At 38.3% G+C, this 16519-nt stretch overlaps 1 protein-coding gene across 4 annotated transcripts in view; it reads left to right on the top strand.

The window, feature by feature from the left end:
- The window catches only part of PDE4B (phosphodiesterase 4B), a 330845-nt gene that overhangs the window by 251605 nt on the left and 62721 nt on the right, over nucleotides 1-16519 (top strand). For 3 of the 4 annotated variants that reach the window (XM_089515368.1, XM_089515370.1, XM_089515369.1), the window contains 4 exons: nucleotides 10820-11014; nucleotides 13171-13207; nucleotides 14795-14865; nucleotides 16315-16364. In XM_089515368.1, coding sequence (XP_089371494.1) covers nucleotides 10820-11014; nucleotides 13171-13207; nucleotides 14795-14865; nucleotides 16315-16364 — 353 coding nt within the window. Of the gene's footprint in view, nucleotides 1-10819; nucleotides 11015-13170; nucleotides 13208-14794; nucleotides 14866-16314; nucleotides 16365-16519 lie in introns of those variants that run through there. The other variant, XM_089515371.1, reaches the window with a different exon arrangement.

Raw genomic sequence — 16519 nt, forward strand, 5'->3', positions numbered from 1 at the left:
GCCTGGAAAAAGTGAATGTATATATACTGTGTGAGTCTGGGAATGTTCTGTTGCTGATGGCAGGCTTCAGGCTGGGAGGCTAATGCAAAAGAGGATTAATGTCTGCTAATTGGTGATCATTATCTGCTGAGAAAGCCCCGGACTCTGAGTGGTTTCCCATTTGCATTTGCTGAGTCCTTATTTTGCTATTCCTCAGGATTGGTAGCCAAATTTTGTTCACTTTAAGGGTTTCCTCTTTCCGGTTGAAATTATCCAGATGTGTGTGGATTTCAATGGCTTCCCTGTGCATCCTGACATGGTAGTGGTTGGCATGGTCCAGAATTTCAGTGTTTTCAAACAATATTTTATGCCCGGGATGGTTTGTGGCATGTTATGCTACTGCTGATTTTTCTGGCTGGCTCAGTCTGCAGTGTCTTTCATGTTTCTTGATTCTTGTTTGCACACTGCGTTTGGTGGTCCCTATGTAGACTTGTCCGCTGTTGCATGGTATGCCGTAAACTCCTGCGGCTGTGAGAGGGTCTCTCTGGTCCTTGGCATTAGCCTCCCAGCCTGAGGCCTGCCATCAGCAGTAGAAAAATACACATGCAAATCACTCCTGCATTCCCAGGCTCACACAGTATATATAGACCCACTTTTTCCAGGCAAGCATTCTCTGAAGATGCCAGCCACAGATGCTGGCAAAATGTCAGGAAGAAAATCTTCTAGAACATGGCTACATAGCCCAAAAATCCCCACTAAAAACCCATGGATGCCGGCCATGAAAACCTTCGATTTCGACCTGTATTTTGTTTTCAATCAAATTTGGAGCCATCTGAGGTCCCAGGCTATAAAATTTTATTTGTTTGTTTGTTTGTTTGTTTATTACTTCCTTGTAATAGTAAGGATCTGATTATTAAGTTAGAACTCATCATTCGTATTTAATTGTTAAAAAATAATTTAAGTATCCGAAACTATATTTGCACTATGTAATATTTGATCTGTCTGATAAAAATTAATAAGCAGTTCCAAACACTATAGAGAAATATATATCCTTATATATTTGAAGTGTAACCATCTTCAAGGTATACTAACTGGATGAGGACTGGATTGCCACTAAATCTACTAAACACACAGAAATTGCTATTAAGATCTTGTATTGAAGTTACACCGTTGTAGTTATGCCATTTATAAATGAAGCACCATTTATAAAACTCAGTAGAAGCTGTGTGATAAAGCTACTTGTAATGAATGAGAATAGGGTAAAAGTGGTAGGAAGTTACACACTTCCCTGAGGTTATAATGAAAGGAACCTGAAATCTGAGAAGTCAGCAATTAAGGCTACAGGGACTGATATAATAGAGTTGATAGGCAGCAACATTAATCTAGGCAAGAATGGATTGCAAAAATGGTAGACACTCTAAAAGTTTATAAAGGCATTGACAATGAATTAAATTTCATAGCCTCCCAATAGATGGCACTCATAGTATATTCACTGTTTCGTGATTCAGGGCTTTTTAATGCAGGCAGTATTTCTGTAAATTGAACTGCCAATCACTGTAGTATAATGTTATCATTTTACCATGTAATTTTGTTCCTTTGCATTGTATCTTAATTGATTAAAATTGGCAGCTTGTAAAAACTACTTCCAGTTTTGTTCTGTATTTTCATGTTGTTTCTAACCTAAGATGACCCTATGACAAATTGAAACATATGCAGCTACTATAGGACTATAGCATCCCATGCAAGCAAAACTATGCTCAAACTTCTGCAGCATAGATTCCACTTATATTGGAGAGAGAAACTCCAGAGATGCAATTGGGGTCCAGAAAAGGAAGAGGCACTAGGGATTGCATTGCAAACATACAACGGTTAATGGAGCACACCAAGGAATTCCAGAAGAAAATCAGCATGTACTTTATAGACTATACCAAAGCCTTTGACTGCACATATCATGAAAAACTATGGAACACTCTTAAAGACATGGGAGTACCACTATATTTGATAGTCCTGCTGAGAAACTGTACTTAGGACAAGACACTACTGTTATAGTAGTGTGTGTGTGTGTACACACACACACACACAGAGAATGGTTCCCAACTGGCAAAGGGATCAGGCCAGGATGCATACTATCACCCCACCTCTTCAATTTGTATGCTGAAAATATCATACAAAAAGTAGGGTTAATCTCAGAAGAAGCAGGAGTGAAGATATGAGGAAGGAACATCAAAAATAAAAAATATGCAGATGATACCATACTAGTAGTGGAAAATATCACAGATTTGGAACAGTTACAAAGGATGGTAAAAGAAGAAAGTTCAAAGGCATTCTTAGTGCTGGGCATTAAAAAATAATGACCATGAAGTATCTATATATGTTCAGCTTAGATAATGAGGAAATCAAAATAGTTTAAAAGTTCCTGTACCTTGGATCAAACATTGATAAGAACGGATATTGCAATCAGGAAATAAAAAGAAGACTATGAATGGGAAGTGCAGCCGTGAAAGAGCTAGACAAGGTCCTAAAGTGTCAAGAGAGACTACAGAGAACTAAAGTCTGAATCATCCAAGTCATTATATTCCCCATCACCATGTACGAATGTGAGAGCTGGACAGTGAAGAAAGTTGACAGAAAGAAAAGTAACTTATTTGAGATGTGGTGCTATAGAAGAGTGCCAAGGGTACTGTGGATAGCCAAAGAGACAAATAAATGGATCCTTAACAGATCAAGCCCGAACTATTGACCAGATCAAGCCAAGATGATGAAATTGACACTGTCATACTTTGGCCACATCATGAGAAGGCATGGTTCACTAGAAAAGACAATAATGTTAGGGTAGATAGAAGTAAGCAGAAAGAGAGGAAGACTGTATGCCAGTTGGATAGACTCTATCAAGGAAGTCACTGGCCTGAATTTGCAGAGAGCAGTGTACAGCAAGGGGTATTGGAAATGCCTTATCCATAGGATCACCTTGAGTCAATGTTGACTCGAGAGCAGCTAACCACAACAAGAACAAGGCAAATTGATAATGGGATATTTTTGGTAAGATTTGTTCAGAGTCATTGTCTACCTCTAAGGCTGAGAGTGTGTGACTTGCCCACTACTCTCATGGCTGACCATACATTGAAACAGAAAAATATGGCAACATCAGGCTTGCTGGACCCAACTCGTCTGAGCCACCAGCCAGTCCTCCAGTCCCCAGCCCCACACCAACATTGATTCGGAGTAAATCCAAACTTTTGTTCTCTAGATTAAAGCCCAAGGCACTGAAAAAGCTGGGATTCAGCCTGAATCCTCCTGTATATTATCTGGACCGCTTGCAGTGAAAATTAGGTGAGACCGTTTCATTTGGCCCATGTAGAAAAGCCCTTTGTCTCTTTGTCAAAAGAATGTTAACAACAATTTGTAAACTTCACTTGATGAGTGCATATTCCAGCATTCTTTCATAGCATCTGAATTCTGTGTTTAGAGAAAGCTTTAAAGCGTCTATTTTAGCTCATTGAATGTGTTTAACTTTGATCTGTTTGATAATAGCTGTTTGGATTACAATTTATTCACTTTCTAAAATATACAGTCCCTGTGAGCCCAACAACAAACACACAGAGAAAATGAGTAGAATGTTAGCTTTTTCTCAGTGGAAAAAAAATGTCATTATGAAACATTAGGAATTTCAACTGAGCAACATTCCTTTGTAGAGTCAGTGTGATATAGTGGTTTGATATAGTGGGAAACTAGGGTTCACTTGGACATGGAAACCCACTGGGTGACTTTGGGCAAGTCACACTATCTCAGCCTCTGAGGAAGGCAGGGGCAAACCTCCTCTGAACAAATTCTGCCAAGACAACCCCATGACATGTTCATCAGTTTGGCTACACAGAAGCAAAATTCAAGATTATGAATCATTATGAATATTATTTTTCTTTGACCTGTTGATTAATAATAAAATAACTTATGAATGTAGAAATAAATCAGAGAGAAAAATATAAAAAGGAAACTTTGAAACTTCCACTGCTTTTCTCATGTGATGAATTGTATAACCAGGAAGCATTTTAAATTGCTGGCTTGTTGTATATTATATTTATGGAACTGGATGAACTGCTCTAATAACACCATGGTCTTACTATATGGCTTAGCTTTTCTGGCTTCTTTGCTGTCCAAGTCAAATCTTCCTTATCCAGAATTCCAAAATAAGTGAGAAATTGTTAGGGGATGGATTATGAGTTCCGTTGAGTCCAAAGAGTGTGCAGCTGTGAAAACATTCTCTCATTTCAGATAGAATCCCATGCATTCTTGAAGTAGATTAGGTTCAGATGCTTTTGGGGAATCTGTCAGGTTAGCAATTGTTGAAGTTTTTTTTTAATTGAATTATGATAGTTAAACAAATGATTGTTGGGTTAGTCATTTTGAAAACACTGTCCCACAATCAATAGCTGTAATATGATGTGGTGTTAAAAGGACAGCAAAAAGCCACATATATTAATTAATTTTGAGACATGGAAAGCCAATTCTGTTTAGAAGTGTGTGTGTGTGTGTGTGTTTTAAATCGGGTCATTCGTTTAGAAGATGTTGGAAATGCTGTGGATTTCACGTTTCTAGATTTTAGCATACTATTTGATAACCAGCACCACGGCCCCCATTATTTTGATTAGCAAACTGATTATATGTGGAATAGATGTGAACACTGTCAGATGTATCCATAATTGTTTGTAAAACCATGTTCAAAGTCTCATCATCAGTGACTGTGCTTCAGACTGGAAGGAGTACTCAAGTGGAGTGCCTTGGTTCTGTCTTAGGGCCATTACTCTTCAACATTTGTTATCAACGACTTAGATGATGGGGTAGAGGGAATCGTTGTCATGTTTGCAGATGACACAAAACTGGGAGGGGTGGCTAACGTACTGTATTGAAAGATAGGGACAGAATTCAAAAGGACGAATAAACTAGAAAATAGGGCAGAAATGAATAAATAAAGACATTAGACCCAAACAATTTTTTTTACATTTAAGCCAGACCAAACAAATAAATAGATAGATGCACAGGTATAGGATGGGGGATGTATGGCTCAATAGTACTACATAAAAAAGGATCTTGGATTTATTGTTGATTTTAAGTTGAACATCAACCAGCAGTTTGGTGCTGCAGCAAAAAAGGTGAATTCTGTTTTAGCTTGAATTAACATAATTATAGTTTCAAAGATGAGGGAGGGAAGTAATAGTCCCATTAGTCTGAACTGATCAGGCCTCATCTGGGGTGCTGTGTTCAGTTCTTTGCACTTCATTTTAAGAATGAGATAGATAAGTTGGAGCACAGGATGAGAAAATATTTAGAACTAATATTTGAAAGAACAATGCTTTTTTAAACTGCTGTACTATAAGTATCAGAACACATATGACAGATAGAGAAAATGGCATATAATATTTTGCTTGGCACACAAGTGGCAATTTCGTTGGTGGTGACTTCAGAAGTACTGTTTTGGGTATTTAGGGTGTTTCCATGAGTCTGGCACTTTCCCAGTATGTACAGATCTCACAATCCAATTGCTGCTTGGGGTGGAGTGATTTATAATACAATACATCTGGAAAGTGTTGGATTTGGAAAGGCATTGTATCAAACAGCCTACACAAATAGGCTTTGCCAGTGTCTGCTGCATCTCTCTTCTTCTTTCCACTTCTACTTTCCCCAGCAGCATATGTGCTGTTCACTTGCCCTTTGAACATCACAGTGAATGGTATAAAACTTTTTTAAAATTCCTGTCAAAATAGCCTTTAAAGATAACTTTAAAAAGGAGCTAGAAACTTGTTACACAAATACAGTTATTTCATTATGACTTGCTACATCACTGTTTGTATCACTTTGCTATGCCCCTAATTACTGACAAAGTAAGTTGTTACAATTAACTGTGCTATATTAAGTCTTTACATCTAAGTTTTGAATATCAGAAGATGTGACTTAGTACTGTTAGTAAAATATATAAAGAAGTAGAATTTTAGCATGTAGTTAAAACTCTAACCTTTTCTACTAAAGACCATGTTTGTTGTAAATAAAATGACCAAGCAACCACATGATATAAAAATGAGGCCTGTGCTGACTCCCATCCAGGGCTGAAAATCATGCAGAAATTCACCTGAAATTATCACAGATTTGGAACATATTCCTGGAAGCAGAACTAAAATTTTGAATATGACCAAGCAGGAAAAACATGTTGCTTTCTACCTTTCAGTTTCCTTGCTTCGAGCTATCTCCTTTTAACAAGACATAGTTCAAGTGTTGAATACATAAACAGCCCAAGGTTTTTTATTTGTTTGTTTGTTTGTTTGTTTCAATACAAATACAAAATATTGGCCCAGTACAGACGGGCCCTGAATGACACCCTCGTGACGTGCTAGGGTTGCCTCAGGGTGGAGAGCCCACACACCCCACAACCCTAGCACATCACTAGGGCGTCATCACTGCACAGCACCGTATAGACAGCATGCGCAGCAATGATGTCACTGCTGTGCTGCGTCCATATGGAACACTTCAGCAGTGACATGTTTGCACCACCATAGGCTGCTTGTGGCAGCGCAAAAAGGAGCAACTTTTTAGTGCTTTTTTTGCTGCGCATCAGCGCTGCACAATTTGCTTGCTGCAGCGCTGCTGCACAGCAACAAAAAGCAGCCCTAGCCCGCCCTTTCAGCCCCTCTGTACTGGGCCTTTGACACATTTACTACACCAACATACTAACACACTTTCCGTACAGTACAATACATTCCATACACTACAATATCAACTTAAAAAACCATACAAGGAAGCAAACATTGTTTCCTATCATGCAGACCTACATTCATAACACATTCATACTACATTCACATTCATACTTAAGGCACTAATTGAATCTCATAATGAATGTGTTCCATCTACTTATCTGAAAATAGGGTAGGAATATCATGATTTTGATTAGAAAATGAGAGACTGGCATCCCTATCAGTTCAGAATTATGGCTTAGCATTATCACAATGCTGCTTTTATACAGGATGTTTTGAAAACATTAAGGTTATTACAGTATCTGTTGTTATTTCCCACTGCAAAACCGGCAGACTTCCTCAGATTGTTTAAATTACCATTGTTAAAGCCACCTAGTCATCTCCCATACTGAATAATGAGCTTCAGCAAGCTTAATGACATATGAAGACATAGCAAAGAGATCCGCAATATAGATTCTAAGTGGAAGATCAATCACCAAGACACATGGCAACATGGTTGGCTTATCATATGGTTGACTTTTATGGATTCATGTGACAATTTTCATTAGTATGAATGGTTTTTAAAGCATGGTCTCATGAATTGTGTTCAGTCCATACTGGGAAGCAGTTAAGGGTCATCATCAAGTGGCTCATTCTCTGATCACATTTTAAACTAGGTGCCATGTGTATGAAAACCAAAAAGGGTAGGCTCCATAAAGTCTTATAAATTAGGCTGCTGTGGAGAGTGCTGCATAAGTACTGATTTTTACATACTGGAACTTATGGTTTAGTGGACCAATAGATATTTATTCAAATGCATATCACGGCAGTTCAAGAACAGTTCCAAAGGTTTGATAGCAAAATTTGTCAAACATGACATTTTAATTAAGTTGCTGAACTGTAGGGTGAGTTATTTTTAGATACTTCATTAGTTTTATTTATAACCCAATCATAACTTTTCTCATTGGATAAGGTATTGATCCAGATGTAATGGTTAGGAGGAGTTCTAGAGCATATTTATTCTTATATCATTTAGCTGCTTAGTTTTTGACCACAGCTGATATTTTCATCAAATAGAATAATTTCACAATCCCAGTGGAAGAAGGTCAACCTGCTCATTTATGATGGGTGTCTCTTGCAAAAAATGGCTCATATTTAACCACAGATTGCAACAGTTAAACAGTAGATATCTTTTGAAAAGTGATGGAAACTGTGAAACTAACTTCTGTTTGTTCAAAGAAAAAATATTCAACAAAGTTTTTAAAATGTCCCCAAATTAGAGAACCAGATTTTAGAATCGGTCATTTTAGTTTTCAGAACTGCTGAGAAATGTTAAAACTGCTGGCTTCACATACATTATGACATATTGTTATATAGGTTGTGTTTGTGTGTGTGTGTGTGTGAAAGAGAGAGACCGACAGAGAGAGAACTTGTGGTTCAATAGTTAAGCTAATCTGCAACATTCCATGAAATATGCCCCACTTCGTGGAAGGGAGCAAAAATGCTCAGAAATGTTCAGATGTTTGGGGAAGATAGAATATATTTCTGAAGCTTCTTTAGCCATATCCTTACATAGTTTTTTTCCTTGTTGACTAGTTGAGGTGTAATGTGGGTGTGGGTATGCTGCTGTATCAAAGCTTGGGGAAGATTTGTTTTGGGAGGAACAGTTCTCAATGTTTTGTTCTGGTAGAAGAATTCTGAAGAATTCTTGAGAATTCTGTGTAATCCAACAAAATAACTTCCCAAACTCTGGAATGAACTGAGGTATCATTCTTGTCACACAGAGTTAGTGGGCAACTCAACATTTTCTGCTTCTTTTCTTCACCTACTCTCAAATTTAGCATTTAAAGACAAGGGGTTAGCATGCTGCTAATAATACCATAATGTGGTTGTTGTTGTTGTTGTTGTTGTTGTTGTTGTTGTTGTTGTGTGCTTTCAAGTCATTTTTGACTTATGGTGACCCTACAGTGAACCTACCATGGGTTTTTTTAGCAAGTTTCTTCAGAGGGCATTTGCTATTGCCATCTTCTGAGGTTCAGAGAGTGTGACTTGCCCAAGGTCACCCAGTGGCTTTACATGGCTGAGCCAGGATTCAAACCCTGGTCTCCAGAGTCACTCAAACAACTATGCCATGCTGACTCCCAAATCACATAGCCAACTCTACTTGGCTGGGAGATAGTGTGATATCATTTTATTTTTGTGTGTTCCTTGATTTGCAAACCACACAGTGGAGAAGACCTTTCAAATAATGGAAATGGTGCTGAAGCAGCAGCCAGTTATGAAAGAAATTACTGCAAACAGGCATGAAATCAGGGGGAAGAATAGAAGGCAACAGTTTACACAGGATACCCTTCCACTGGAATAATGGCAGTTTCTCATACCAAAAAAAATAGCACTCTGAAACATCTGGTGTCCTATTAGTAGGCATTCCAGTGCAGGCTGTCAGTGACACATCGACTTTGCCATATGAGTCATGTCAGACTAATGAGTTTGGATTTATATAGTAAACTAATGATACACTCAGGAGACATAATAAGGGTTGTTCAGGACAAATATTAAAAAATATACCACCTGGTTTTCTTAACAGCCTGCAAGAAAATGATCAGAAGCAGAAATTATGGGCTGCCCTCCCCACCCTCCTCAATCATTCACTGCAGGTTTCCCAGGTTTTATTCACCCAATATAAAGGTACAAGTTGAAGAAGGGTGTATGGCCTCACTTTCTACTGTTTATTCATGTCTTCTCACCACTGATGTCTGCAAATAAACACGGCGCATTGGGGATCTTACCTTTGGCTAAGCCTTGTGTGCTGACAGTTTTGAAAATGTCTGAACAGATGGAATATTCATAAATACATCATAGCAACCTTTCATCTGATGGCTCCTTTCAGTCAAATGAAAGCAGAACCATTGCAGCCAACAGCTACAGATGTCTGAAAGACTCAGCTAAACTCTTCCCACTCCTTTTGTCATCCATTTGATTAAAGAGAAAAATTTACATTACTGTTTTTCCTACAAGCTTATATGTTCTTTATTTTGATACCTCATTTAGAAGACAACAATATGTCTTCCCAAAGAGTATTCTAGGGTCCGAACAGATAGGCCAAAATAGAGCTGCTTCAGGTCACTTTGGAAGTATGCTGTTTAAATGCTGCATGCATCCTAGGAGTCCAGAAGCCACACCAAAGCCACACTCCAGTCCTAAGGACTGGAACGCAGCTTTGGTGGAACTTCTGGCCTCTTAAGATGTGTGTGTCATTTAAACAGCATACCTTCAAAGTGACCTGAAGCAGCTTTATTTTGCCCTGTCTGTTCAGGCTCCTAAGTTAGCTTTGTTCCAGAGTTTGCTATGATATCACAGGAGTCACCTAAAACCAGCAGAAAACACATATTTTCGATGGTCTTAGGGACCGAGACACTGCTCCTCTATCCGTTGGGGATCACCACAACATGAGTAACTGCATTAAGGGGTTTCAGCATTAGGAATCACTGTTCTACAGGATCTGTTTTGACCTCTCAAATGGATTTATAGAGTGCATTGGGGGAGAGGATGATTAAGGGGTCTGCTTGAAAATAGAAGATGTTGATGGGGCTGATTTATATATAAGATGCTGTTAACAAAAACAAAACCTTAACAGTAGTAAAAAAAATTAAAAGGCCTTTGAGAATAGTAAAAAAAAATTAAAAGGCCTTTGAGAATAAAATGGCAGCCATGCAGGAAATACTCTTTTGTTGATGTGTCAGATGGGCATATATGTTCCCTCTTTGCAATATGGAGGAAGGTTTTGCTACTTCTGAATATCACATTGTGTTATTATATTTGGATATGTTTGTGCTAGTGTGGTGTAGTGGTTTGAGTGTTGGGCTACAACTCTGGGAAGCCAGGTTCGAATCCTTGCTCAGCCATAAAACCCCACTGGGCAAATCACACTGTCTCACTCTCCGAAGAAACTTGCCAAGCAAACTCTGTGATAAGGTTGCCTTAGAGTCACCATATGTCAGAAACAACTTGAAGGCACAACAACAACAACATCAACATATGTTTAGGTACATCAAATAACATGATTGTTAAAAGTATGAAAATGTCATGTCCTATAACAACCATGAATCTCTTGTTTGCAGCTTTGATGTGGAAAATGGCCCTTCACCAGGTCGAAGCCCGTTGGACCCTCAGGTTGGCTCTTCTTCAGGGCTTGTGCTCCACACTACTTTTCCAGGTCACAGCCAGCGCAGAGAGTCATTTCTTTACAGATCAGACAGTGACTATGATCTGTCACCAAAGACCATGTCCAGGAATTCCTCTCTACCTAGTGAGCAGTAAGTACACATCTCACAGTACTGTATCATATTTATTAAGAAATTGAAGGTCCATAAGTTTGGACCGGCATTTTGACTGATATTCATAAATTGTTCATGTTGATAGGCATATATAGAACATATCTTATGCTGAGAATCTTTAGCAACAGACCAGTCTGGAATTGCAGGTCCTACAAACATCTCTCCCTCCCTCCCTCCCTCCCTCCCTCCCTCCCTCCCTCCCTCCCTCCCTCTCTCTCACACACACGCTTACATTTGTATATGAAATATACACTCTAACTCCACTCCATGAACAAAAGCCTTCAGTAGATTCAGAAAAGCTTTATTCAGTAAGCAGAGTCAATCACAGTACATAGTTTTTTGTGGGTTTTTCGGGCTATGTGGCCATGTTCTAAAAGAGTTTCTTCCTGATGTTTCGCCAGCATCTGTGGCTGGCATCTTCAGAAGATGCCAGCCACAGATGCTGGCGAAACATCAGAAAGGAACTCTTCTAGAAATAGCCACATAGCCCAAAAAACCCACAAAAACTATGGGTGCAGGCCATGAAAGCCTTCGACTTCACAGTACATAGTTGTCAGGACTTAAGAATTTCTCCAGATATACAGTGTACTTAGAGTACAAACAATTCACCTGTTACATAGCCTTCATCCCATCTGTCAGCATCCCAAAACATACTATCTTGCCAGGTCTCACCCCTCCTTGTTTTCCCCTATACCAAGCTACAGCTTCCGACAAGAACCACATTGGACATTTACAGCTTATACTTCCTCCTCATACATCTGCTCATTTCCCCAGGTTGCAAATGATACACCTTTTTTTTTCTTTTCCCAGTATCATCAGTTGGATAGCATAACCCATCAGCCCGCTTTAACATACATATATCTAAGCACAGCAATTAAGTATAGCAGGACCATGTCTGGATCATGATCCTGAGAAATACTGTATATTAATTTATTTATTTCTGGCTTCATATTGCAAGAACCTAATGGTGATTGCTATTTGCATTATTTTCTTTCTATGAATGTTCATTTTGATGTAATAATTACTTCATTTAGAATGAGGAGAGTAACTGCAAAGGGGCTGTTGGCCATTTTGCACCTCTCCAGCAGGCTACATTGGTGCTCCTGACATAATCAGAAATAATGTTATTTTCCTTCATTTTAATGGATTTTAGTGTTTTTTAAAAAATATATATGTGGGTGCCTTGGGGGGGCCGCAAGGGCATCATCATCGCTGCATTTTGTAGCAGATTTGATTCATTTGGAGTGTTTAGGAGGATGAAAAATTGCCTACCTTTAAAAAAAAAAACTGGTTCTGTGAGCTATGAAGGGCTTCAGAGGTCCAAAACACACGGCAGAAATAATCCAGTTTGAGGCCACTTTAACAGCCCTGCCTAAGTACTAAGGAATTCTGGGAACTGTCTTTTTGTGAGACATTTATCCTCCTCTGTCAGAGAGCTCTAGTACCACAATGAATGAATAAATCACAATTTCCAGGATTACCTAGTACTGACCCAGGGCAGTTAAAGCGGTCTCAAACTGGATTATTGCTGCAGTGTGTTATGGACCAGGCACCACAAATTGAGAACTACATGTACCCCTTAGGCTATATTTTGCACATCCCAATTTAGGAGAAATCTTCTGTGTATGCATACAATAAACACAATGGGTAACAAACAAGAAAATATCATTTCCCCAATATATTTTCCAGTTTGGCATGAAACCCAAAACAGACTCTAGGAGGCTCCCCCCATAATTATTTTGGGGGCTACATGAGGTAGTGCTGTAGAAAGAGAGTGCACACTTTCCCATTTCTTCTGGATTCTGCTGTTATGCTACTAGCAGTCTCGTGTTGGAAACTGGCCAAGATGTTTGGGTTTATTTTATAATCCGTGTGTTTGTGTATGTGTTTTAAACTGCCTTAGCCACACTCCTTTGTAGCTATTGAAAATGTCATTCAGGACCAAACAATATAGAAATTGTTATGCATTATATCTCCACAGTCTTCATGTGTGCATGCAAAAGAAATATGAGCCTGCTACAATGAACATTATCCAAGTTAAAACAAAATGAAAATTAATTATGATGATTCTAGTGTACAGTGTTATTTAAAATGTGCCCACAAATATGATTTTTTAAATGTTCCTTTCTTACTAGGCATGGAGATGACCTGATAGTTACACCATTTGCACAGGTACGTTCCAAAAATTCTAACACCAAGCAAGTATTTGCTGATGTGGGCCTACATTCGACATTTGAAAGCCTTAAATGAATTAAAACACTGCTCATTTGGCCCACACAGGGCATGGATTCAGGGTGTGGATCTCATGATTCTTCCTCCCTCTCTGCATCTGGCCTTCTGGGCTCTCATATCCTCACAAGTCATATTCAGTTCCCCTAGGCATAATAGATTTCAGGATACTTTGGATTGCCCCATCCCTGTATAACACTTCTCTTGGCCACTGGATCCATGTTCTGAGAAGCTGCCACTTTTACTCTTGTTATTCATGCTTTAATTGGTCACTTTGAATATCTTCTGGTGGCTGGATTGTTTCTGACATCTCTGTAAGATTGAATTAAACGATTCCTCTTTTCATTACTTACAGGCTGAGGAATATGTTTGAACCTGAAACTCATATTCATTTCCCTTGAGAAATTCTTTGTAGCTTTAATCCAAGGTTGAAAGTGGCCAGAAAATAGCAGCATATTTAAAGCTTTTACTTCCAGTACCTAAAACCTAGGAGAGCCATTCCAATGATCTTTTAGAATGAGGAGTACCATATGAACAAAAGCTGGAAAAACCTCAAATGATTTATCATGGGGGGGGGGTACCTGGAGGAGCCCCAAGGAATCTCTCTAAGGCTTAAGATTCCTTAGTCCTACAGTAGTTTCTTGTAGCCCTAGAACATAAGCACAAACATGTGAGACAGGGAAGGCTACTTCTATCACTGCAAATATAGTGACCTTACAAATGTACTATTTTAGGTGTGTGACCAAATTGCTTAGTATGATCCTGGTCCCTGATGATGCATATATCTCATGCATATCAGGTACAAAATTGTTATTACTCTTGTGGAATGGATAAAGACCAAAGTATTTCACTCTGTAGTTGGAGGCTGATCAGTGGCATGACTAATTAATTTCCATATAAGATTTACATTACAATGAGTTCCAGAAAGGGTAGCTGTAGCACATGGCAGTGTTATAACCTCTGTATGGGGGCCAAGGTAGAAATAACACAGTTTGTCACCACTTTAACTGCCATGGCTGCATCCTACATAATCGTAATTTTGTGGGGCACCAACACTCTTTAGAAGTCAAGGCTAAAGACCTTATAAAACTACAAATACTAGGATTCCATAGGATGGAGCTACAGCACTTAAAGTAGTGCCAAACTGCATTATTTCTACAATGTAGATGCACCCTACATTCGTTCCATTCGTACCCAGTCCTATTCCATATATCTTGTTCTAAATTTTACTCCATTGCTGACTTTTGTTAGTTAAACTGTAAATCATTACTAATATGTAGCCATGCATGAGCATTTCATTCAACTGCATGTGCCATTTGATGTGTACAAATAGATGTTACAAGTAGATGTTGTGTAAAAGTAGATTGTCTAATTAGCTTGCTTTTTTAATGGTGTATTAGAATTTAGTAAATAATGGGGTTACGAAAAGTACATATGTGCTAAATATTTGCTCTCACTGAAAAAAATAAACATTTTGAATATTTGTATTTATTTATAGTATTTATTCAGGGTAGTCTTATGTGTTCATAGGTCTTGGCAAGTCTGAGAAGTGTAAGGAATAATTTTACACTACTGACAAATCTACAGGGAACATCAAACAAGTAAGTGGCTTCATTTCATTCTTTTTTTTAAAAAAATGAAAGTATGTACAGTGTTTACATATTCAGGCTGCAGTCATCTCATAGAAGTCAATAGACATTAGTTGTGAATGAGCATGGGATGAATGGATACACCGCATTACTACGCTGATTTTTAAAAGTATAATAATCTGAAGTGTAGTTAACTGGCCAGCCTTTTATCTAGAAATCTGTAGTAAAAAATATCTGCAGTCAATTACAAAAGTCCAGATTATTTTTTAAAGCACTGTATATAGGAAATGTGCATTTGAGTGGTTATGCAAACTCTCTCCTTCTCTCCTCCCACTTCCCTAGGCCTCAGCACCTAGAAAAAGGGAGAATTTTCACCATAATAATGACTGTAATGAAACTTCCACTCATGAAATGTTGTGATCTTTTTGAGAACCAGGAGACTGTGTGCTAATTATTCCACGCATACATACATGCACACATACACATTTAGCAATTTCATATAGTCTGACCCTCAACTTCATTTTCTCCTTCAACTCTTTACTGCCCTAACTTTCACACTCAAAATATCTACTCTCCATTTTGCTAACCCCTACACATACTAGGGGTGATTAATTGAGATTAGCTTTTCCAAGGGATCACAAATTGGTTTTTCTTCCTTGTTCTTGGGGATGTTCAAAATGACATTATAACAGCTTGGAAGGGTGGCATGGTCTTAATGCACTCTTAGATTTCATATATATGCACTAACATTACTACTGTTTGATTTTGTAAATTTGTATAGGCATTCAAGTGAATGAAGTTTCTGTAAATCCATACAGATAACATCATTTTTTGGCTCATGATTTAAAGGTGTATAATTTCACTTTGCTTAGTTTTGCTTCATATCTATAAAAAGCACCATGGAGGTCTCTTGAAAACTTGAATCTGCCTGATAGTTGCTTCATATGGCAAGTTGTTTGTTGGAAACATCGCCAGTTGCACCAGATACCTCTCTAGGTAGAGCATTCCAGCCTGCTGTTTAAGTGTGAATGGAAGAAAAGGGGAAAATACTAGCAGCTGTTTCACACAATGCAAATAAATTTCTTTGTGGAATAGCCACTATGCAGATTCAGGGTGCATCTACACTGTAGAGACAATGCAGTTTGATACCACTTTAACTGTCATGGCCTCATCCTACAGAATCCTGTACAATGTTTAGTTTTGTGAGACACCAACACTCTTTGGCAAAGAAGGCTAAATACCTTGTAAAACTACAAATCCCACTTAAAATGATGTCAAACTCCATTATTTCTATAGTGTAGATATATCGTCAGTTATAAATGGCATCCACAGGACTCACATAACCACTACTTGTTTGTGTGAGCTTTTGTCAACCTATTTGGATGCATCTGGCTGCACTAAAAGGAACTCTCAATTCTGGCAAAACAGGAACGTCAAAGTATATTATTTATTCTTCTACAGGAGGTCACCAGCAGCAAATCAGCCACCAATCCCCAGGGTTAACATTCAAGGTATGTTTTGTGTTGAAAGAAAAACACGTTTAAGTGAAAATTTTGTGTTTTGTTTTGCTAAACTGCCTTTTTAACAATACTAATAATTCAATATATTTAAAAATATATCTGAAATCTTCTGTCTCAGATGGGACACGAGATAACCAGAGCCAATG

The sequence above is a fragment of the Sceloporus occidentalis genome, unplaced genomic scaffold (genome assembly GCF_023333645.1).
Source record: "Sceloporus occidentalis isolate IW3139 unplaced genomic scaffold, rSceOcc1.0.p SCAF_3, whole genome shotgun sequence".
Lineage (NCBI taxonomy): Eukaryota > Metazoa > Chordata > Lepidosauria > Squamata > Phrynosomatidae > Sceloporus > Sceloporus occidentalis.